At 45.2% G+C, this 24,146-nt stretch overlaps 2 protein-coding genes across 2 annotated transcripts; both read right to left on the bottom strand.

Annotated features, from left to right (window-relative positions):
* Positions 1–1,836: 1,836 nt before the first annotated feature.
* LOC134461167 (zinc-binding protein A33-like) lies at positions 1,837–5,773 on the bottom strand. The gene is made up of 6 exons (XM_063213929.1): positions 5,533–5,773; positions 5,211–5,306; positions 4,697–4,927; positions 3,233–3,255; positions 2,968–3,095; positions 1,837–2,578 (listed from the first exon to the last, which is right to left on the bottom strand). The coding sequence occupies exons 1-6, from the start codon at positions 5,572–5,574 to the stop codon at positions 2,043–2,045; spliced, it is 1,056 nt and encodes a 351-aa protein (XP_063069999.1). The 5' UTR covers positions 5,575–5,773; the 3' UTR covers positions 1,837–2,042.
* A 692-nt stretch (positions 5,774–6,465) lies between these two features.
* Positions 6,466–20,400, bottom strand: LOC134461163 (nuclear factor 7, ovary-like). The gene is made up of 6 exons (XM_063213927.1): positions 20,008–20,400; positions 19,175–19,270; positions 18,773–19,003; positions 18,528–18,550; positions 18,324–18,442; positions 6,466–8,178 (listed from the first exon to the last, which is right to left on the bottom strand). Exons 1-6 carry the CDS (start codon positions 20,398–20,400, stop codon positions 7,637–7,639), a joined length of 1,404 nt encoding a protein of 467 aa, XP_063069997.1. The 3' UTR covers positions 6,466–7,636.
* Between the last annotated feature and the right edge of the window lie 3,746 nt (positions 20,401–24,146).

The raw sequence follows: 24,146 nt of genomic DNA, 5'->3' as shown, positions 1-24,146 counted from the left end.
AATTCGGCGCCAAAGTGACGTCAGACTCAGTGTCTTCCTGTTCGGTGGAAAACTTACTACAAGACCCACTAGAGCCCCCTTTTGACCTGGAGTATGTGTGAAAAGCANTTGTCAAGTCAAGTCAAGTTTATTGTCAATTTCTTTACATGCACTGGTCATACAAAGAATTTGAAATTGCGTTTCTTGCTCTCCCATGCAGACATAGACTAATCTAGGTAAGGACATAGACAGTATAGACATAGACAGTACTCATACATGGACATAAGACAGTATGGACGTAGACATTGCTTGTGATTTGGTGCTGGTGACCTTGAAAAAATCTTTCGGAATAAAGAATGTGAACATATGTGGGATAGGCTTCAACTAGATATAACAAGAAATTGCTTTAGGTTTCTAAATATTAGGTGGAATCGAAAGGATAGCTCATTAAGAAACAATGAAAGGGGCATGCAGCAATAGCTAAAGCAAATGTCAAAATGACATTAATGAGTTGTAAATAAAGAGATGTGCAATAATCAGTAGGCTAGGCCTACTCATTTTACAAGTAGGCTAGGTGATTTTCCCCCCCAGCGACTTCAGTTATTTAGGTGGCTACAACCGAGGCAATGTAGATGGCTTCACAAGATTCAAGTTCATTGCCATGTCAACATAGCTGTATGAATTTGTTTTGGTGCATCCCAAACATCAAATACACATAATGGACACTCCATAGCAAAAGCACATAGCCTCCAAGGACAGACAGCTGTGGGCACAGAGGCATAGACAGCGAACAGAGGTACAAACTGCATATGAAATTGCATATTGAATTGAAATTGAATTGCAATGGTAAACTGCATAGCCTAGCCTACAGTGCGTAAAAAATATTATATTGCATGTATGGCAAAAGCACAGCACAGCAGGTTCAAATGTCTGATGGCCAGTGGACGTTGTCTCTGAATGTTGAGGTTCTCAAGCTTCTATCTTCTACCTGATGGCATAGGGGCCTAAAAAGTTGATGTGCTGGATGGGAGGTATCAGCTATGATTTTCCTTGAGGGAGGACAGTGAGGAGAGGTTGGCACCTAAGATTTTAGACTGCGCACAACCCTTTCCAGCCTTGCCTTGTCCTGTGTAGGCCTAGTGGCGTTACCGTACCAGACACAGAATGTGAGAACATTTTCAATAGTTAATCTGAAAAAGTTTTTTTTTTTTTTTTTACTTTTTGAAAGGCCATTTACAGTACATTCAAAAACAATGTTTCATTTGATAGCTGGTCAAGAAAAAAAAATCATGCAGGAGCTCAGGTATGGTGATGTAGAGCAGAGGTTGCCATGGTAAAGTTTGGGAACCCTTAATACAGAGAATTTACACCCAGGAGTAAGTATGTCAAGGGATTGTCGGGTGGAGCCTGACTGAATCAGGGGGGAGCAGAATGAGTTTGTATTTCTTTTTTAAATATTAAACCTATTAAATCATCAATGCCTAAAATATACAATTCATAATCATTTAATATTCTGGGGATATAAATCTGTTTGTGTGGATTGTGTTTTCCATGGGTCCATGTGACCCCGTTGTACCCGAGGCCTAGAATTTGCTGCTAGGCTCCTGGGTATGTGTACCACTAGGTGGTAGCCCATGCAAGCACACTGCAGAGTAGTGGAATATACTGATAACACATTTAAGGCAAGTCCATTCATATTAAGACTACTACATGGTATGGCAAAAAGGCTTAGGGGTACAGAAGACAATAACGTTTTGGACCAAGCTAGCCTTTGTCATTGCTCCCATCATGTCTTCTATGCACTATACTGTATAGGCGAATTGCATTGGACAGTGAAATCAACAAAAAAAAGAAGAAACACAAACTTCCATTTAATTAAATCTTTATATATCAAATCAGTGTCATAGCATCACCCCAAATGATACATTTCTCAGGGGTATATCATTACAAGCAGACTTTTGTAGTTTTTAAGTCATGCCGATGACTCTTAACTAGGATACCCGTTTCTACATTCAGTGTTCCATGTTCTAGTCATCCATGGTAACACAGAGACTGATTGATCTCTAACTTTGAGGATTCAGACTAGTACTACATTTCATTGGTAGGATCTTGTAAGAGGAGTCATCTAAGAACACAAAGTATGGAAACACTCTCTCGGTGAAGGTGTGAGTGAAAGTGTGCAGGTGTGCGCCATTATCTGGGTCGGAGAATGACAGCTTTCCTCCGTCCCAGTCCAGCTGCACCCTGATCTTCTTGGGCTTCTGCTCCACCGTGAGCTTGGTCTCTTCCGGCGGTGCGCATGCCATGTAGACATCATTACACCCCACTCCCCACTGACCTCTCGCATCGCCAACGTCGCCCTTCCTCTGGACAGACTCGCTCATCACACCCAGGGCCCAGTCTTTACTCTCCCCAATCTCCACATCCCAGCACTGTGACCCTGAGTTAAAGCCCTCAGAGCCCAGCAAAATACCGCACCCGTCAAACCTCTCCGGGTTATCAGGAAGCGGCTGGATCTCACTACCCCATCTCACACTGGTCAGATCCTCAGACAGGGCGAGCACTGAGTAAGCAGTGTTGGGATCCAGAGTGACGGGAGCTGCAGAGAGGAAGCAGTGTTGGGCAAGTTACTCAAAAACTGTAATGCATTACTGATTACGTTGTTACTGTCTTTTCAAAGTAGTCCGTTACATTACAATGTTACTACGGTAAGGCATTACACTACTTTTGCATTACTTTAGTTACACTCGCCAAAATAGCGAAATATGGATCTGGTCAATTACAGAGTGAATCAAACTCATACTGTAAGTCATGACTCTTTCACCTCCCAAGAGGTGCTTTGACAGCATGAACAATGAGAGGTGTGCCTGCGTCGCAGAGCTAAAGATTGACTAGTAGCAGTATAGTATTAACTGTAATAGTAGCAGTAGTCGTAGTAGTTGTGGTGTGCATATACGCATGTGTGGACAGGGGCATTGTCCTACTCACTGTATTGAACAATCTCCTGCATCTTCTCCCAGACTCTGAACTTCAGGTTGCCCAGGTGCTTTGCCACATTGATCAGAGCTCCTTCTGGAAGCTTCTCTGGATCCTGCAGTGTGCCAGCAGTGTGGGCTCTGGAAAAATATTCAGGAGTCAGTGCTGCTGTGGGTTTGGATTCAGAAATTCCAGAGAGAGAGAGAGAGAGAGAGAGAGAGAGAGAGAGAGACAGACAGAGAGAGAGAGATAGGCAGACAGGCGGCACATCACTCACCTTTCCACAGTGCTCTTGTAGTTCTGCAAATTAAAAAGAACAAGTAGGCCTATATGTGTTAATAGAGGTGTTTGCATTTGTTGAGTGAAAATAGGATACAATTACAAGAATACAAGGAGAATAGGACACAAATTTAACAAACCAATAATATAGAATAATTGATTTGATCGCAATTTCGTTCATAACAGTGGATTCAGAGTAGGAGACTGATGTGATTGTAGAGCGCTATGAGCAGCTCCATATAAATGGAATTACATTACAATCAAGCCAAAGTGTACTTTGTCAAATTGGGTCAATTGTGTTCGATTAGTCTCTAATGTGCGGTTAAATTAAACGTGAGACATTCACAATAATCACACACACACACACACACACACACACACACACACACACACACACACACACACACACACACACACACACACACACACACACACACACACACACACACACACTCTCTCTCTCTCTCTCTCTCTCTCTCTCTCTCTCTCTCTCTCTCTCTCCTCTCTCTCTCTCTCTCTCTCTCTCTCTCTCTCTCTCTCTCTCTCTCAACTTCACTCACAGCACACACACACACACACACACACACACACACACACACACACACACACACACACACACACACACACACACACACACAAAAAACATTAACATATTGATACAGACATGTACAATAAATACACCCCCACACACACAAAGTGTAAGAGTAAGAGAGTACTGATAGACAATAAACAGACAAGAGCCATGGTGAATGACAAAACACTACATTAAATTTAGCTAACGCGCTGATTCTTTTTTCCAAGGCGACTTACAGGTATTTGCATTACATCGGTTATAGTCCCTGGAGCAATGTGGAGTTAAATGCCTTCCTCAGGGGCTCTTCAGCCATGGGTGGATAAGGGGAGGTCAGGGTGTGATCTCAACCTGCAACCCTCTGATCTTACGACCACCTCCCTAACCATTAGCCACACCTGCCTAACACATGCTTCCTCATTCCCCGCGGTTGAAACTCAAAATTCCTTCTGTCCCGTCCCGTTGTTTGTGGCCCCTTGCCTTAGGGTTGTGCTACGTCCATGAAGAAAACTATTAAGCTTCCCCAACGTCAACCATAACTTTTAGGGGGCTTTTCCCTAGAACATCCTGACTGCAAATGAGCCTAATCACCTTCCAATTGCGGTTGTGCAAGATATTAAATAGACCATGATCGTCAATGACACAGAGAACTGCATCACAAGGCCACATGCAACAGAAAAGGAGTGGAGTTAAAGCTTGAAATGGAGCCCGTGGTTCAGAGTTTAAACTGTGTCATATTTTAGCAGTTTCTTTCCAGAATTTATGCTGCCCATTCACAAATGTTAAATTTTCATGAATACTTACCACCACCATCAGATTCTAAGTATTCATTATGACTGGGAAAATTGCATTTTTCATACATGAAACAGTCACACTAGTTCTCAATCTCACCTGCAGGAATGTGGCATCATCAGCTTCCATCTCCTCCTCTATGGCTTTGATTGTGTCTGAAAGAGATGAGATCTCTCCGTTCATCTTGTCAATCTTCTCCTTCATCATCTGACTCTTCTGCTCCTCTTCCTCCTTCAGTGCAGCTATCCTGGCTGCCTCTTCATCTCGTAGAAACTGGTGAAGCTTCTCAAACTCCTGCTTGATCTGTCCCTCTGTTTGGAGAACCTGAGTCTGGAGGAGGCCAATGTTGTTTGTGTTACATTCAGTTGGTGTGTCATTAAACATAGCTAAGCTATGGCAATTTAATGTTATTGTTACATTCAGTAAAGGCATTATTTAACACCACTGCTAATCAGTTTAAGATTATGTGGCTGCCGAGCTTCATTTTAAACATCCCATTAAAGTTTTCTTTTTGAAGCCAATATGCTTGTTTCCTCAAACACAGGATTTTTTTGTCAGACTGGCCAATGCAATGCCATATAAAGTCACTGTTAAGTGCAATAATGTTGCTCACCTTGATGTGTTGTGCTGTTTTATCACAGATCTTCTTCACCTTTTTAAACGATTTCAGCTTCTTGTGAAGCGGCTGCAATGCAGTCTTCAGCTCCTCCTAGAATGAACAGGTAAATGGTTTGTTTATAGAGATGGTGTTACCTACTGTTTCTGTCTTGCACACAATACGCATCCACAAGGCTGTCAACTAATTCTTAAGTCAAAGAAAGTTACAGCAGGCTACACACTGCATAAAAGTTCACTCGTGCGTAAAATAAACAATGTTCAACCGCCTATTGGTTGGGCTTGCTATGTCTTCAGTTCATCAAAATACTAAAGCCTACCTTGCGATCCAGTGCTGTCTGGTCTTCAGATTTTGATGCCATTTTCTGTAGCTCTCTAGTTTCTATGTATCCCTTCAACAACCTCGGGTTAATCGAAGCCTCTTCTACACCAGGCGCACACGACGCGCTTATTTCCAAGTTTCTGAAGCAGCTTTCCTGTAGTGTGCACAAACCACCTTCAGTTCAGCACCCACTCACGTCGATTGCTTTCTGCTCAGACGGTAGCTGACGACGTGTCTGAACCCTGGAGCATTTAACTCTAGCCGCCGCCCTGCTATACAGGTATGTTCAGGACAGGTAGTCCGCGCGCTACGCCCCTATTGCCTGCCCCCAAGACCTGAGTGGGTGTCAGTCATTCGTTCATTTGGATTCAGCCTGAAGCGCGCACATTATCCTAAAACAAACAAGACATTCCATCTGAAATGTCACAGTAAATGTCACAGCGCACCCCCACCCTCTTCTTACACCCACGTCCAGTCAGAGAGAGAGAGAGAGAGAGAGAGAGAGAGCGAGAGAGAGAGAGAGAGAGAGCGAGAGAGAGAGAGAGAGTTATTTATTTATTTATTTATTATATTTATTATAATAAATAGACACAGCCATACCATTATAAAGTTCTGATTAAATGAGTTCACTGCCTCCGCCAAGGAGGTTATATGTTTTCGGTTGCATTGGTTTGTCTGTCTGTCTGTCTGTCTGTCTGTCTGTCTGTCTGTCTGTCTGTCTGTATCAGGATAACTCAAAAAAGTAATCAACGGATTTTGTTGATGGAAATGATTAAAGGAAAAGTGATTACATTTTGGTGGTGATCCGGATCCAGGAATTAAAAAAAAAGATTATTCACCATTGTGGGATAGGGCGAATCTTCACATTTCAGTTTTTAACTAAAAAAAAAAAAAAACAATGCAGAAAGACTTGAAAAAAGGGTGCAACATAGTCAAATGTTCTAACAAACAGCTTCCTTGGCAGAAGTCTGCTTTCTTTGAGTGCATTCAGCATAGGCCACATTGAGGACAAGGACTCTGAAAGTTTTTCTTGATCACTTTAATGCTAATCACTTCAAGACTTCCATGTTGCAAATGACAAAGTCCACATTGTCACATACAAGGCATTGTGATAAGATAACACATCGGTTTAAGTAGAGACACAGATTTCCCAAATTAAACTGATTTTCTTGTACAAAAAGGCTCTGGTGCAAAAAAGCAAACAAACAACAAAAGCAAACTCTGCCAATCTTTTCACACACATCACACATCAATTTAAATTTACACTTGCTTTGCAATAAAATAATGACATTACAAGCTGACTTGCATACAGGCATTTGGGCACAAGTCAATTCAACACCATGGTTGCCAGATAGTGGGATGTTTAGGATGACCATCTGCAGGTGTAAAGAAAAACATATTGGACAGGTTTTTAATGTAGATTTATGGCCAAAGAAAACAGTTGAATGCCAATGGGATTCATGTGACTTTTGAAAAATGAAGGATGTGAATTTCTCTTCAGTGAATTCTTAGGCAGAGCGCGTCTAGACGTCTTTGAGACATAAAGTGAAGAGGTTGAAAAGTAAACTTAGGTGGTGAACAAACATACAAATCTAAACTCAAGTAGGCCTAGTATGTCTGCACACTATATCCTGTTTTATACTTTTAATCAGGCCTGGATTGGTAATCTGGCATACAGGGCATTTTCCCGGTGGGCCGACAGTCCTCAGGGGCCAATATTGCTGTTGTTGTTTTCCTGAGGATTGGCCCACAATTTAGAGCCATAATTGGTGGATTACGCCATTCAATATATAGTATTCAAGTGGCCTGAGCCTGTGTTAGGGGCCGACCTATGCCAAAAGTGCCTGGGGCATTTTTCAGTCCCAGACCAGCCCTGCTTTTAATCCCCACATGTGTTTTCACATGTTTTCGAGTGACGTGTTTTCAAGCTTGATTCTGATGAAGAGGGCAGGCTAAAAAAAACATTCACTTTCACAAGACAAAAAACACAAAAAACCTTACGGAAAACAGGACATTCCCTCTTAACTAGATGTGCTCTACAATCTAGCCAATCAGTGTTCTCTGTTTCAGGCATCCATGGTAACGTGAAGGCTGATTGAGCTTTAACTGTGAGGATTCAGACTTACACAACATTTCACTGGTAGGATCCTGTAAGTGTTGTTTGACTTTAAAGCAAAGTATGGAAATACTCTCTCAGTGAGAGTGTGTGTGAAGGTGTGCAGGTGTGTGTAGTGTACAGGGACAGAGAATGTCAACTTTCCTCTGTCCCAGTCCAGCTGCACTCTGATCCTCTGGGGTCTCTGCTGCACTGTGAGGGCATGATACTCATGAGGTGGAGACCATGCTGAATACTCACCATTAACACACCACACTACCCACTGGCCACTTATACGGGTGATGTCTCCTTTCCTCTGGAGAGACTCTGTCATCACACCCAGGCCCCAATCATTACTCTCCCCAACCTCCACATCCCAGCAGTGTGTCCCTGAGTTAAAGCCCTCAGAGCCCAGCACACTGAGGTACTCATCAAATCTCTCTGGGTTAATAGGAAGTTGCTGTCTCTCATCACCACATCTCACACTGGTTAGATCTTCAGACATGTTGAGTCGTGGGTGTGCAGTGTTGGGATCCAGAATGACAGGAGCTGCAGAGAGGATGGACACACACATGAGATAAAAAAAGAGTTTTGATGTGTGTTTAGGATGTGAATCATAATCTCCAGCTGAACAATGAATGGTGTGGTGAGGTTTTGACTGTTTTGAACTTTTTTTGACCACTAGATAGTATAGTCATAAATGGAGGTTCCGTGACCAACCTCTGGCAACAATGTTTTGATGATTGATTTGACCTCTATGGACCCTTTAGAAAAGATTTAGCCCCCATGTCCCTCGCAAAAATCCCGGGCTTTTTTGCTAGAGAGCCAAATTCAAAATGGCGTCCGGCGGCATCTCTAAAAAATAACTTTTGATCTGAATGACCTAGAATCATGTATGAAGGCACTTTTTCATACAAGTCAACCATGAGGATTCCAAATCTGACATCATTTTGGTTATAAAACTTCGTTTTGACAGCGAAATTCAAGATGGCCGCCATCTAGAACCGTTATTTTCGACCTTTTTAGGCCGTCACCGCCCAAAATTATCATATTTGGACTGGGAACCTCCCAATTTGTGTGACTGTATTTCTCATGTAAAGATATTGAGAGAATAGCTGATCTACAAGCCCAATTTCTCACATTGGGAGTCCTAGTGGGCTTGTAGATGGGCTATTTTAACAATGTGTCTTTTTTTAGTAGGCTATTATTTGACAATTTGGCCGATATTTTAGCATTGTTTGATGATTACTTTGGATGCAGTGATGGTCTTTCACTTTGAGAGTCCTTACATCATGACCCCACCCCCCCAAAACAGGGGGTCTTGACCCACAGGTTGAGAACCACTTATCTAGAAGGGAAAAACCCTTCACGTTTCACATTTTCCAAGCATTCTTGCACAGAGAAGCCCGTTGAGGAACTCGAGGCAAGAGCTGCTGAAATGGAAGAAGTGTGCTCACAGCAGTGATCAACTTGGTTGAAGACAGTCAGTTTGTGAAGCTCCCCGAGCTGCAAGAACACTGTGTTGTTGAGGAATGTGTGGTCTTATTCCACCCTAATGGCACATACAGGAAGACGCAGAAGAGCAAGCTCATCTCAAAGATCTCCCTCCACCCTGTTTTGATTTAAGAATCCTATCTTGCTCTAATTCAGTGGTTCTCAAACTTTTCCCATCATTTGCCCCTCAGAGGGTCTGGATGCCTCCGTGCCCCCTCCCCCTTTTTTTGGGGTAAAAATAACTTCTGGCTAGCGCTATCATAGTTATGTCTGACCTGAGGTAAATTAGGAAATAAATGGTTTCTAAGCAAAAGCATTACTTGTGCAAACTGATTTTGCGATTGCTGCGCAGAATTAAAGGAAAGGTGAGATAAAACAAAGAGGGACTGCAGTCGAATGCAGTGCAGATGTGTGTTCATTTCCTATTCTGTTCAATGACAATGAATAATATAATGTTGGTGAGGGGGGCTTTAAACATATTGGATTATTGGCCATATACGAAATCTTTTTTTTTGGGGGGGGGGGGGGCAGATGTCACACGGCCCCCCTGTGATGCCTCCGCGCCCCCCCAGGAAGGCTTGCGCTCCACTTTGAGAAGCTCTAATTGACATAGGCATGATCTGTAGGATGGGAACTCCATCAGCAGAAGATTGTCAGACACAGGACGGCACCCTATACAAGTAGGTTGGGCTATGCCCAAAAGCTGTCCATCATCCTTGCCTTCTCATGCTCCCAGTATCATTGGTGCCAATGATCCCTACGATACATCATACTTAACAAAAGAAGACGAACGAGACCTGCACATACATGGTAATGCACATACATACACATATAATTGACAAGTTCCCATCTGCCAAGTCTTTCAAAATGTTATTGTGTAGTGTCAAAAACAAGAAAAAGACTACACCATTGAGCAGTCTGAAGCTCTTCACTGTTTAGGATGGTCAATGACAGTCAGGTTGTAGTGGCCCTGTTGTTATTGATGCAGCTGATACCGATGTCTATGGCAGCTTCCTGGCATGCTAAGCATTAAGAGAAACGAAGAGACTGTCCTCTTCCATGACCTGCTGACAAGAGATGGCAGACTGCATTGTGCAGCTACACTATATTACAGGCTGTGATGCCAACTTACCTGTAGGGTTCTATGAAAAAGGAAAATCATCAGTACATGAAAAGGTGATAAAGAGCTCTGTGGCAAGGCAGCAACTCTCGATTGCTCTCTGTTCACCTTGAAGAGAGAGTACAACAGCTGTTTGTGTTCACGAGACAGATGATCTATGCAGACAAGAAAAGTAGCACCATGGCTGAAGCCTGTGCTTCCAAGTCGAAGACCATGAAGAGAAAGTCTTTTATCTGTCTCCCTCCATATGCAGACAGCTTATGCCAACACTGCCTCTGTCCCAACTACTTGCCGCATCTAGTGCGCCACCCAACACTAAAGAACCACCCATCGCCACTCAAACATGGTTGGGAGTATAGCGTATAGCTTCCCCGGGTCCTGTATTTCCCGGTCTTTGTATGGGACTGAGGAACTACCGACCCTTTTTCTCAAAAGGGTCCCATGTTCCCCGCATTGTATGGCCCAGGATGCTTCACATGTATATCTCTTGCACGAACGGTTGCCATGCGTATTTCATGTCAAGTTTGCAAACAGTGGCAGCCTAACCCTAACCGTAACTCTAACAACAACCCTCGCTAGTCATGCGGCAGCAGTCTACTTGGAAGCAGCAGGAATAGAACCCCTTTTTGAAAAAAGGGTTCTAAGTTCCCCGGTGGCGGGGGGACATAGGACTCGGGGAACATAGCTCCCGGGCAACATAGGGGTGACCCTGGGAGCTCATACACTGATGATTTTCCTTTTTCATAGAACCTTGAGTTGGCATCATGGCATTGTGCAGCTACACTGTTTTACAGGCTATCTGCCATCTCTTCTGTCAAAAGGTCACAGAAGAGGACCGTCTCTTTGTCTCTCTTAATGCATAGCATGCCAGAAAGCTGCCGTAGACATAGGTATCAGCTGCATCAATAACAACAGGGCCACTACAACCTGACTGTCATTGACCATCTTTAACAGTGAAGAGCTTCAGACTGCTCAATGGTGTAGTCTTTTTCTTTTTCTTGTTTTTGACACTACACAATAACATTTTGAAAGACTTGGCAGATGGGAACTTGTCAATTTCATGTGTATGTGCATTACCATGTATGCGCAGGTCTCGTTCGTCTTCTTTTGTTAAGTATGATGTATCGTAGGGATCATTGGCACCGATGATACTGGGAGCATGAGAAGGCAAGGATGATGGATGACAGTTTTTGGGCATAGCCCAAACTACTTGTATAGGGTGCCATCCTGTGTCTGCTAATCTTCTGGTGATGGGGTTCCCATCCTCCAGATCATGCCTATGTCAATTAGAGCAAGATAGGATTCTTAAATCAAAACAGGGTGGAGGGAGATCTTCGAGATGAGCTTGCTCTTCTGCGTCTTCCTGTATGTGCCATTGGGGTTGAATAAAGGGCGGGTTATGCTTCCTACTTGTGCCACAGAGTGAGCTTGTCGCAGCCATGATGCAGTTGATTTTGGTTTATGCCCTGTTTTGAAGTACGGTCTGCGCGATGTCATTCCACGCTGAAACTGCCTTCAATACAAAGAGTAAACTAGACGTGTCTGTTGTTTTTTAGCATCACAGACTCGACGAGAATGAAAATGAAACATTAAATCTTTATATCACGTGCATGTTTGATCGCACTGGCAGCCACAGTGGTAGTTTGGAACAAAGAAGTGGCTCATTTGTCGGGGACGAAGCGGAATGTTTCCTCGACCTCGGAACCACTGTTCAACTGTCCAAATAACTTCAGCGTCGTAACTTGCAAGCGCATGTGTTGTCTTTGGTTCGTGTAAATAAATCAAACAACAAAGCACGGGCAACTTATTTAATGAAGAGCTCACAGTCCGTAGACCGACGAAGGTTACAACAAGGAAGTAGCGCTTGTTCTCGACTCGAGGACAGAGCAGGCTGGTCGAGAGGACCAATCAGAGACCTATTTTCGCCCTTTCACGCCGTCGCTCCCTGCGTCGAGACACAATTTTGGGGAGGTGCCCCAGAGTACCTGCGTGATGGGGGGGGGCTTCACTACGTTAACTGCGCGGCTCACTGCATCATGATGCAGTGACGCTGATCTCGAGGCATAAACCACCCTTAAGACCACACATTCCTCAACAACACAGTGTTCTTGTAGCTCGGGAAGCTTCACAAACTGACTATCTTCAACCAAGTTGATCATTGCTGTGAGCACACTTCTTCCATTTCAGCAGCTCTTGCCTCGAGTTCCTCAACGGGCTTCTCTGTGCAAGAATGCTTGGAAAATGTGAAACGTGAAGGGTTTTTCCCTTCTAGATAAGTGGTTCTCAACCTGTGGGTCAAGACCCCCTGTTTTGGGGGGGTGGGGTCATGATGTAAGGACTCTCAAAGTGAAAGACCATCACTGCATCCAAAGTAATCATCAAACAATGCTAAAATATCGGCCAAATTGTCAAATAATAGCCTACTAAAAAAGACACATTGTTAAAATAGCCCATCTACAAGCCCACTACGCCTCCCAATGTGAGGAATTCTGGGCTTGTAGATCAGCTATTCTCTCAATATCTTTACATGAGAAATACAGTCACACAAATTGGGAGGTTCCCAGTCCAAATATGATAATTTTGAGCGGTGACGGCCTAAAAAGGTCGAAAATAACGGTTCTAGATGGCGGCCATCTTGAATTTCGCTGTCAAAACGAAGTTTTATAACCAAAATGATGTCAGATTTGGAATCCTCATGGTTGACTTGTATGAAAAAGTGCCTTCATACATGATTCTAGGTCATTCAGATCAAAAGTTATTTTTTAGAGATGCCGCTGGACGCCATTTTGAATTTGGCTCTCTAGCAAAAAAGCCCGGGATTTTTGCGAGGGACATGGGGGCTAAATCTTTTCTAAAGGGTCCATAGAGGTCAAATCAATCATCAAAACATTGTTGCCAGAGGTTGGTCACGGAACCTCCATTTATGACTATACTAAGATGTCCTCATTTGTGTTTTTTTGTTTTGCTGTGTCATTCTGCCATGTGCCTTGTATCCTTGTTGATTTGACCTAGTCAGGTACTCATGTAATTAGTACCCTCACCTGTTTCGTGATTGATTGACTACTGCTTATAAGCTTCCTCTGTTTTCGCCCCTTGCTCAGTCTTGGTTTTGCCAGCCTTGTGAACACACAGTGCTCTTGACTTTGTTTGTGCTTGGAACTTCTTATTTTTGGACTTTGCTTGAACATTTGCTAATTGCTTGGAAGGATCCTCTGTGCTTTGACTTTTTCCTGGATTTTTATGGGACTTTTATGTTTGCCTCTGGATTATTTGCGTTATTTTGATATTGAACTCTGCCAAGCTTTGTAAACCACATTTTGAAAAGTAAACGAGAATCTTTGAACTTGAACCTGCCTTGCCTCTGCCTCTCTGCATCTGAGTCTTAACCGTGGTCTAGTGGTAAAGTCACGATGCGACTGTGTCTTGTCACGAAAACCGTCTGCGTGGACAGGAGGCGGCTTACAATCGGCATGAGCAGATCCTGCTAGACCTTCAACAGAATGTCTCTGCTCTCCTGGCACGGTCTCCGCCATCCACAACCCAGCAGACTACACCCTCGGGCAGAACTCAACAGGCTGAACCCAGACTCCCTGCACCGGACAGGTATGATGGGAATCCAGGAGACTGCCGGGGGTTCTTGAATCAGTGCTCGCTTACCTTCGAGCTACAACCCACCTCGTTCCCCTCTGATCGCTCTCGCATTGCCTATATAATCACCCTGCTGACGGCAAGGCCCGTACATGGGCCACTTCCGTCTGGGAGCAACAGGGAAGAGCTTGCTCCAGCTTCGCAAGGTTCACGGAGGAGATGCGCAAGGTGTTCGATCATCCAGTCGGGGGCAGAGACGCAGCCAACCGACTATTCCATCTACGCCAAGGCAACTCAAGTGTCGCTGAATATGCAGTTCTCTTCCGGACCCTTGCCGCAGAGAGTGGATGGAACATGGAGGCCTTAATGGCTGCCTTTCGTCATGGTCTCTCCGGAGGCATCAAAGATGAACTGGCAGCAAAAGACCCTGCTCAAGATCTGGAGGATCTCATCGACCAGACCATCCGGCTGGACAACCGTCTGAGGGAGAGACGCCGTGAGTGACAGCCATCTAGTCATCTGTCAACCACCCTTGATTCTCCTAGCCAAGGGTTCTTGCAACCACTCCCTGACCCTGAGGAGCCAATGCAGCTTTGAGGATCCCGTCTTTCTCAGGCCGAGAGAGACCGTCGGATGAAAGAGCGTCTTTGCCTATACTGTGGGGGGCAGGACCACTTCCGTTCGACTTGCCCACAGCTTGCGGGAAAAGCCAAACCCCGTCCAGGAGGGCTTGCATGCAACTTCCAATCACCATTACAAGGGGGCAAGACCATCACACTCTCCTAGCCATGGTGGACTCTGGAGCTGCTGGAAATTTCATCAACTCCTCTCTGGCTAGCAGACTTCACCTCCCACTATTGAATCTCAAGTCCCCTCTTTCTGCAACTGCTCTGGATGGAAGACCTCTAGGAAAAGGTACTGTGACCCACTTTACTTCTCCTATCAAAATGACTACTAATGATAATCATCATGAAACCATCCAGTTTTACCTAGTGTCCTCTACCGAGTTCCCTGTCATTTTAGGCTACCCCTGGCTATCACATCATAGCCCCCACATCAACTGGTCAACTGGAAGAATCGTGGAGTGGGGCCCTGGTTGTAAATCCTCCTGCCTCCTCTCCAAGTCCGAGTCGCCTGTCTCCAAGTCTCCAAGCCCTCTTGAGCTATCCCAAATGCCTTCCGAGTACCACGACTTAAGTGAAGTATTTAACAAAACCAGAGCAACTTCACTGCCTCCCCACAGACCTTATGATAGTGCTGTCGATCTCTTGCCAGGAACATGTCCTCCACGTGGCCGTATCTTCTCTCTGTCGCCGGCTGAGACCCATGCCATGGAAACATACATCAAGGAGTCGCTTGAGGCCGGGCTCATCAGACCGTCGACCTCTCTGGCAGGAGCTGGCTTCTTTTTTGTCGGTAAAAAAGATGGCGGTCTCAGGCCCTGCATTGACTATCGAGGTTTAAACAAAGTGACTGTCAGAAATCGATATCCCTTGCCACTAATGTCCTCTGCTTTTGAGCTGCTCCAGGGGGCGACCATCTTCACTAAGCTGGACCTCCGCAACGCATACCACCTGGTCCGGATATGTGATGGAGATGAGTGGAAGACTGCCTTCAACACTCCAACTGGGCATTACGAGTATCTGGTCATGCCGTTCGGCCTAACAAATGCACCAGCTGTCTTCCAGGCACTGATCAATGATGTCCTCCGGGACATGCTCAACTGTTATGTTTTTGTTTATTTAGATATTTTAATATTTTCCAGGTCACACCATGAGCATGTCCATCACGTCCGATCGGTTCTTCAGCGCCTTCTTGAGAACAGCCTCTTTGTCAAGCCAGAGAAGTGCTACTTCCATGCCTCCAAGGTATCCTTCCTGGGCTTTGTACTGGAGAATGGCAGTCTACAAATGGACCCCGCGAAAGTAGACGCCGTACGTGAGTGGCCACAACCCACTTCGGTGAAAGAGGTACAGCGCTTTATCGGCTTCTCCAATTTCTACAGGAAGTTCATAAGAAACTTCAGCAAAGTTGCAGCTCCACTGACCAACCTCACCAAAAAGAAATCTGGCCCCTTCAACTGGACAGCCGAGGCAGAGAAGGCGTTCCAAGACCTGAAGGTGAGATTCACTGATACCCTCATACTGACCTTGCCTGACCCTTCTCTTCCTTTTGTCGTGGAGGTGGACGCTTCAGATGTAGCAGTGGGCCGGTCCTTTCCCAAAGATGTGCTGATGGAAAGCTTCATCCCTGTGCCTTCTTTTCCTCCCGCCTCTCTGATGCCGAGAGGAACTATGACGTGGGAGATCGAGAACTTCTAGCCATCAAGAGGGCATTGGAAGAGTGGCGCCAATGGCTGGAGGGGGCCCAGCATCCATTCGTCTACCCCTGTGACCATCCTCCCACCCACCAAAGTTGTGGCACCAGTTCGGTGGGGAATTGACACCACAGTGCGACAAGCCCAGCAGAAAGAGCCGGACCCTGGTGGCGGGCCTCCTGACCGACTCTACGTACTATCAGCAGTCCGCAGCCAAGTCCTTCAGTGGGGTCACTCCTCCCGACTGACCAGTCACCCCGGCATGAAGAGGACCCGGGAGTTCATCGAGAGGAGGTATTGGTGGCCCAAAATAATTGCCGATGTAAAGTCTTATGTCTCTGCCTGCACTGTATGTTCACAGAACAAGAGCCTGCACACTGCCCCCCATGGCCTGCTCCACCCCTTACCTATTCCCGGAAGACCCTGGTCACACATCTCCATGGATTTCATATTAGGACTTCCAGTTTCTGCCGGTAACACAGTCATTTTAGTGATAGTTGACCGTTTTTCCAAGGCATGCCGTTTCATACCTCTACCCAAACTTCCCTCTGCTCCAGAGACAGCCGAAGTGGTGTGCCAATATGTGTTCCGGATGTTTGGCCTCCCCTTGGATGTGGTCTCTGACCGGGGGCCCCAATTCATCTGACAGTTCTGGAAGGCCTTCTGCAAGCTGATTGGAGCCAAGGTCAGCCTCTCCTCTGGTTATCACCCGCAATCCAACGGCCAGACGGAGAGAACCAACCAAGACCTTGAAACCACCCTCCGATGCCTCGCCTCCAGCAATCCCTCCTCCTGGAGCAGGTATGTAATGTGGGCCGAATACGCACATAACACTCTCTGTTGTTCATCTACAGGCTTGAGTCCGTTCGAGTGCCAGTTTGGTTTCCAGCCCCCACTGTTCCCGAGCCAGGAGCCTGAGGTGGCTGTTCCCTCCACACAGAGGTTTGTCCGAAGGTGCAGACGCGTGTGGCGAAAGGTCCGGTCGGCCCAGCAGAAGTCATCGTGCCAGTACCGCCGCCAGGCCAACCGCCGCCGCAGACCTGCACCTTTCTTTACGTCCAGGACAACGAGTCTGGCTCTCGGCTCGTGACCTCCCTCTGCGTGTGGAATCCCGCAAGCTCGCTCCACGATTTGTGGGGCCTTTCAAAGTCGTGCAAAAGGTCAATCCGGTGGCCTATCGTCTGCAGCTCCCCCGGACCATGCGCATCAACCAAACTTTCCATGTGTCACGTCTACGCCCAGTTGTCACCAGCCTGCTTGCCCCGCCCATCAAGGACCCTCCGGCCCCTCGGATCATCGATGGTGGGCCAGCGTACACCGTCCGGCGCCTGCTCGACTCCCGCCGCGTTGGAAGGGGCATCCAGTACAGACTGGGAGGGGTACGGACCTGAGGAGCGATCCTGGGTGCCGGCCCGGAACATCCTGGACCGCGAGCTCATTGCTGAATTCCATCGCACTCACCCTGATCGCCCCTGTGGGAACGTCAGGAGACGTCCCTAGAGGGGGGGGGGGGGGGGGGGGGGCTGTCCTGTGAGGTGTTGACTGTTTTGAACTTTTTTGACCACTAGATGTCCCCTTGCTCAGTCTTGATTTTGCCAGCCTTGTGAACACACAACTCTGTAAGTGCTCTTGACTTTGTTTGTGCTTGGAACTTCTTATTTTTGGACTTTGCTTGAACATTTGCTAATTGCTTGGAAGGATCCTCTGTGCTTTGACTTTTTCCTGGATTTTTATGGGACTTTTATGTTTGCCTCTGGATTATTTGCGTTATTTTGATATTGAACTCTGCCAAGCTTTGTAAACCACATTTTGAAAAGTAAACGAGAATCTTAGAACTTGAACCTGCCTTGCCTCTGCCTCTCTCTGCATCTGAGTCTTAACCGTGGTCTAGTGGTAAAGTCTTTGCCTGCCATTCAAGCAACCCGGTTTCAATCCCCTGTGTGTTAATCCTGACAGTGTGTTAGGAATGTCAATGACATCGTTTTCACAATGTTCACACACATCGTGACCAAGATGGTGACGATTACTAGTGTGATGGCAGAAGTAGAGAGAGGGGTGGGGGGGGAGCAAGCGTGCGTGAAAGAGAGAGACAGACAGACAGAGAGACAGAGTGTGTGTGTGCGTACGTGTGTGTGTGTGGGGGGGGGGGGTGGCGGCGCGCACATGTGTACTCACTGTATTGAACAATCTCCTGCATCTTCTCCCAGACTCTGAACTTCAGGTTACCCAGGTGCTTTGCCACATTGATCAGAGCTCCTGAAAGCCTCTCTGGATCCTGCAGTGTGCACTGGGCTCTGGAATAACATTCAGGAGTCAGTGCTGTTGTGGGTTCGGGTTCAGAACCACAGACAAGAGAGAGATATGATTCACATCACTCACCTTTCCATTGTGTTCTTGTATTTCTGCAAAGTAGAACAGTTGTTTGCAGTTATGTTGTATTTTGAGATTTAGGCAGTACATACACTATATTCAGTGTGTGTGTGTGTGTGTGTGTGTGTGTGTGTGTGTGTGTGTGTGTGTGTGTGTGTGTGTGTGTGTGTGTGTGTGTGTGTGTGTGTGTGTGTGTGTGTGTGTGTGTGTGTGTGTGTGATATTCTTCTGATTTCTCCCCTTATAAGTTCATACCTGCAGGAATGTGACATCATCAGCTTCCATCTCCTCCTCTATGGCTCTGATTGTGTCTGAAAGAGATGAGATCTCTCTGCTCATCTTCTCAATCTTCTCCTTCATCATCTGACTCTTCTGCTCCTCTTCCTCCCTCAGTGCAGCTATCCTGGCTGCCTCTTCATCTCGTAGAAACTGGTGAAGCTTCTCAAACTCCTGCTTGATCTGTGTCTCTGTCTTGAGAACCTGAGTCTGGAGGAGGCCAATGTTGTTTGTGTTACATTCAGTTGGTGTGTCATTAAACATAGCTAAGCTCACTGGTAAGGTAGAATACACACCATTCAACTCCAACATGACATGGCTCACCTTTAATCTAATGCGAAACAATTAAACAATTAAAAAATAGAATAACGAGTTTCACACCTTGATGTGTTGAGCCGTTTCATCCCAGATGAGCTTCACCTCTTCAAGTGATTTCAGCTTCTTCTGTAGTGGCTGCAGTGCAGTCTTCAGCTCCTCCTAGAATGGACCAGAATACAATGGCCACAAACATGGGTTTAGTCATTTTCATTAATATTGCACACAAATTGTAGACATTGTACACACGCACACGCACACGCACAGACACACGCACACGCACACGCACACGCACACACACACAGACACACACCCACACCCACACGCACACGCACACACAGTCTTGAGAGTGTCCAGATAGATGGCTTTCAGAGTGAAATCAACACTGCTATCGGCCGGGCAGCGACTAGTAGTGAGTGTCAAATTAACATCTATTGCAGGGGTATTGAACGTATGTCTTGGGAGCTGTATACGACCCTTGAGGCTGTCTCATCTGCCACCCGAAATCATTTTAATATTATGCAGTTTCACATGATATATAAGATAAAGAAATCTTAGAAATTACATTTAGCCAAATTTATATTTTCAGGAGACCTAGTGAAGGTGGCGTGTTGTAAAGGTGGCCACCTTCAATATAAGCCTAAAGTGCTGCGGGAAATCCTGTGTTGTGTTCATAGTATGGCCCTTGGAGGACTTTCTAAAATGTGAAGTGGGCCTTGAATGAAAACGGTTCCCCAGCCCTGATCTAGTGCTACATAATTCCTACAGACAATAATCATACAGTTTGGGTAAGGACAAAGTTCATCTTAACTTGTAGTCCACGGTAAAGAAGTTATTGTGTTAAATAGCAATATACCTAACAATTCTCTGCTTATATGTTCACATATCAGGAAATGTACCTTGCGATCAAGTGCTGCTTCATCTATTGGGTGGAACTTGTGACCAGTGTGTTTTTTGGAGTCTCGACACACCAGACACACAGGCTGTTTATCCTCCAGACAGAAGAGCTTGAGTTTCTCACTGTGCAGACTGCAGAGCACCTCAGACCCTGCTGAAGCTCTCTGACTCTTCTCCTTTAGGAACGTCTCACACAGATTTCTCAAAGCAAAGTTAGGGGGTGCCTCCTTTGAAAGTTTTCTCCTGCAAACCGGACATTCTCTGGCTCCTTTGGTGTCCCAGAACTGCTGCAGACAGGCCTTACACACACTGTGACTGCATGATGTCATGACAGGATCCGTGTAGATATCACAGCACACAGGACAGCAGTAATCCTCCTCTGATTTTGAGGCCATTTTCTACTTTTAGCCCAATCTATTGTACATTCACTTCCAGGACCTCGGTAGACGGTTGCAGTTTCTGGTCAGTGGAATAAACTATGCCCCAGGAGATGTGCTGTAAACATGTTGAGTCCACATACGTTGCTCCAGTGACTTTCTGGAATAGCTATGAACGTCGCAGCTCACTAATTATGTCCTGCATTGTGTACACTCCATTTCTTGGTGTTTAGGACAACCAAGGCTGCAGGTTGTAGAGTTGTATAGCATGTAAATATTAATACTAAGCAAGCACAATGAAAATAAATAAGCTGTATAACTCACGGCTACCCAGGGCTGAGGCTGGGGTGAATGTGGCCTGGGATAAAAATAGGCCTGCAATTCTGAACCTGCTCACATTACTCCACTCACATGAGTATGTGTGTGTGTGCGTATGTGTGTGTGTGTGTGAAAGCCGAAAAGTGAAAGCCCAGTCGGAAACTCCAACTCCCATTGTCGTTGTGACACAGCACTCCACAGCACACAAGTGAACAGTGCACACTACACACAACAAAATTGCATTTATGCCTCACCCGTGCAAGGGGGCAGCCCTCAGTGGCGCCCCATGGGGAGCAGTGCGGTGGGACGGTACCATGCTCAGGGTACCTCAGTCATGGAGGAGGATGGGGGAGAGCACTGGTTGATTACTGTGTGTGTGTGTGTGTGTGTGTGTGTGTGTGTGTGTGTGTGTGTGTGTGTGTGTGTGTGTGTGTGTGTGTGTGTGTGTGTGTGTGTGTGTGTGTGTGTGTGTGTGTGTGTGTGTGTGTGTGTGTGTGTGTGTGTGTGTGTGTGTGTGTGTGTGTGTTCCTGCACACAAGCCCGTGTGTGCTTGCACTCCTGTGAACCAGATGCCTTGACTATAAATAACCAGCAGGTGTCAGTGTTTCCACAGTGTTCTCGCTCAAGCTGTGCTTGAGCGCCTGTGACTAAAAGTCCAATTAGTTCCTCCCATCCTGTCCTGGGGGGGACTCACTAGTTTGACGCCCTCTCGTGACATGGTAATCAAGCATTTCAAACAAGCAATTTAGGGTTAGGGTTAGGGTTAGGTTTAGGGTTAGGGTTAGGTTTAGGATTAGGTTTAGGTTTAGGTTTAGGTTTAGGTTTAGGTTTAGGTTTAGGGTTAAGGTTAAGGTTAGGGTTGTATGACGTACCACGTAAGTACCGAAAGGGCGTAGAACTAGTGAGTCCCGTCCTGGGGAGAATTCCAAGAACTTGGCTCAGTCGTAATCAGGTTAAGTTAACCTTGAGGTTGTGGAATCATCTGATAAAAGAGCCTAGAATTCTCATTTTCTTAACTAAATGACACCTATCTATAGGCCTAGGTTTACCACATCCTGTAGCCAGCTTCATCACTTAACCATGTTCTTGGAATGCCACCATGTTGTTTGTGGCCTCTTGCCTCGGTGTCACCACGCCTCCGCGGGGAATACAATTTTGTTTTCAATTGTTTGGCTTAAACTATTTTACTTTCACTTTCAAGACCTGTAACTGCTGTGACTGTACTGACGATGATGTTGACGAAGATTTCTGTACACACCTGCCTTATGCCCTCTCACACACACACACTTCTTTCTCATACAAAACAAGCCAGAGCAGGGCCAGTGGCCACAAGTAGGTGCCTCATACAGTAACATTTGCAGCGGTAATTCAACAATTCATGTTTTGAGCATTTGTGGTCCACTCAATTTAGTGTTAAATTCAGCTCTTTGAATGTTGAATCACCACACTGACCGCTAACTTTAACAATATTTTGGTCATATATGGCTTCTCATTATAAATTCAACACTCAAAAAGTAAAAATTAAACACAAAAATCGAGAGGGAACATACTTTTGTTGTTCAAATATTGTTGAATTAATACTCCAATACCTGCTGTGCAGCACTGCACTGACCGATTTAAATTGACTTGTGAAAGTACCACTGTGTAAATAAATTGACATTAAGCAGTAACTTCACAGGAATAAATAATTACTTCCTTGCAGGTAAATAATGCAGGCTAACAACATGAAGGATTTGTCCTGTTAGGTAGAGGTACTGAAAACTGAAAAGATCAGTTGATACCAAAGGAAGAATTGCATCCTACACAGGCCCGTCTCTAGGTTTGAGAGACGGGGTGGCTTAGCCCTAGAGCAGTGGTTCCCAAACTTTTCCCCCTGTGCACCCCCTTTTACATTTCAATGTGGTTCGCGCACCCCCCAAGCGAATTTATGGTGTACTGATGGCCACGCAAGAATGGATTTACTGTGCATTCACTGCACATTATAAACAGAAGTTTTTGGGGAATCCTCTTTTCCAATAGTCAAGGAGTTAAATTGCACTTCAGATGGACACTTCCAGCATACAATTCACCATAAAATTAAAAACAAATTAATATTCATTAATGCTAGATATAAAACACACATATCCACCATTGCTCTATTCAGCTCGCGCACCCCGTAATGGCAGGCCACGCACCCCCAGGGGTGCACACACCACAGTTTGGGAAACCCTGCCCTAGAGGAAGATCATTTTTTCAGTGTATATGCTAAGGTTTTGTCTATGAATTCATTATTTATTATCATAATTCATTATCCCTTCCACCAAAAACTTTAATACAACGTTTCGTGATCCGACCTTCAGGCAAAATCTGAAGAAGGTCGGATGACCGAAACATTGTATTAAAGTTTTTTGGTGGAATGGACAGTGTGCAGGATTTCTTTACACTTCAATGACAACCCCACTGGGATCCTATGCACCTGCCCAACTACAGAGGTGGGCAAAAGCGTCCTCTTGAACAATTGTGTTAAGAGCACCATACCGATTTTTTAAACACTACAGTGGATTTTTTTAAAAATCACATTTTAATGAACATTCCTTATAGGTAAGTTAAACAAAACATTTAAAAATGTTTCAACTGATGAATATTAGGTGCAAAAGTTAAAATGATTAGATTACTATGCCGAGAGCATAATTTAAGGAGTTACTAACTGCGCGTATCCAGGAGGAGCAGTGGTCAGGACTCAGGAAGCGATTCATCCAAACAGGTTCATTACTTGGAAAACTCTGCATCCCCGGCAGATATTAGGCCATTTTACTCCATTAGTAGCTATTTTAATTAGTTCATGTGTGTTTTCAAACTGTTAAGACAAATATTAAAGCTCAACTATCATTTCAAGACATTGTCAAATGGATTTATTACACGGGTATTGTGAGTGAAAACTGCTATTTTGGGTCGGAGATTTCATCCGTGTAAGTAAGCCACTTTTCTCGAGGTGTCAGTCACAAAGCACAATCCTCTATACCTGTTTTCATATTGCTGTGCACCCTGCTTTTATTGCTGTGTAGTAGGCTGTAAGTGGCATTAAACAACAAATAAGCAAACAGGAACTTGTATTCAGATTAACTTGCCTTCTTGGTGGTTCGTATTCAGTGCTTTACTGCATGTGTTTTTTTGTGTGCAAAATAACTATCCTGGGTGGCTAATACTAATGTAGGCCTAAAGATGGCTAAAGCCACCCTAGGGGTAACGACGGCCCTGATCCTACATCATTGTAAAGAAGGCATAATCCATTTTATACTTTCAACAAGATTGGGCTGAATTACATGGCAAACATTTGTTTGCGTGCTTTCAAGTTACAGTAACACGCACAGCACAAAATACTCATACTCTAATTAGCTTTATTGATATTTTTGACAAGCACTTTTGGAAACATTTCAGAATGTCACTTCAATATCATATTAGGCTAC

This window comes from Engraulis encrasicolus, chromosome 13 (assembly GCF_034702125.1).
Source record: "Engraulis encrasicolus isolate BLACKSEA-1 chromosome 13, IST_EnEncr_1.0, whole genome shotgun sequence".
Taxonomy (NCBI): Eukaryota; Metazoa; Chordata; class Actinopteri; order Clupeiformes; family Engraulidae; genus Engraulis; species Engraulis encrasicolus.
This window is presented reverse-complemented; position numbering and strand designations above follow the sequence as displayed.

What these genes read in the sequence shown, in the direction of transcription:
- LOC134461167 (XM_063213929.1), bottom strand. Translation starts at nt 5,574, where the DNA reads ATGGCATCAAAATCTGAAGACCAGACAGCACTGGATCGCAAG. An exon ending in AGACAGCACTGGATCGCAAG is followed by an intron (nt 5,307 to 5,532) that starts GTAGGCTTTAGT and finishes TGTTCATTCTAG; the next exon opens with GAGGAGCTGAAGACTGCATT. An exon ending in GCAGGAGATTGTTCAATACA is followed by an intron (nt 2,579 to 2,967) that starts GTGAGTAGGACA and finishes TCCTCTCTGCAG; the next exon opens with CTCCCGTCACTCTGGATCCC.
- LOC134461163 (XM_063213927.1), bottom strand. Translation starts at nt 20,400, where the DNA reads ATGGCCTCAAAATCAGAGGAGGATTACTGCTGTCCTGTGTGCTGTGAT. An exon ending in AAACGGCTCAACACATCAAG is followed by an intron (nt 19,004 to 19,174) that starts GTGTGAAACTCG and finishes GGCCTCCTCCAG; the next exon opens with ACTCAGGTTCTCAAGACAGA. An exon ending in ATGATGTCACATTCCTGCAG is followed by an intron (nt 18,551 to 18,772) that starts GTATGAACTTAT and finishes TCTACTTTGCAG; the next exon opens with AAATACAAGAACACAATGGA.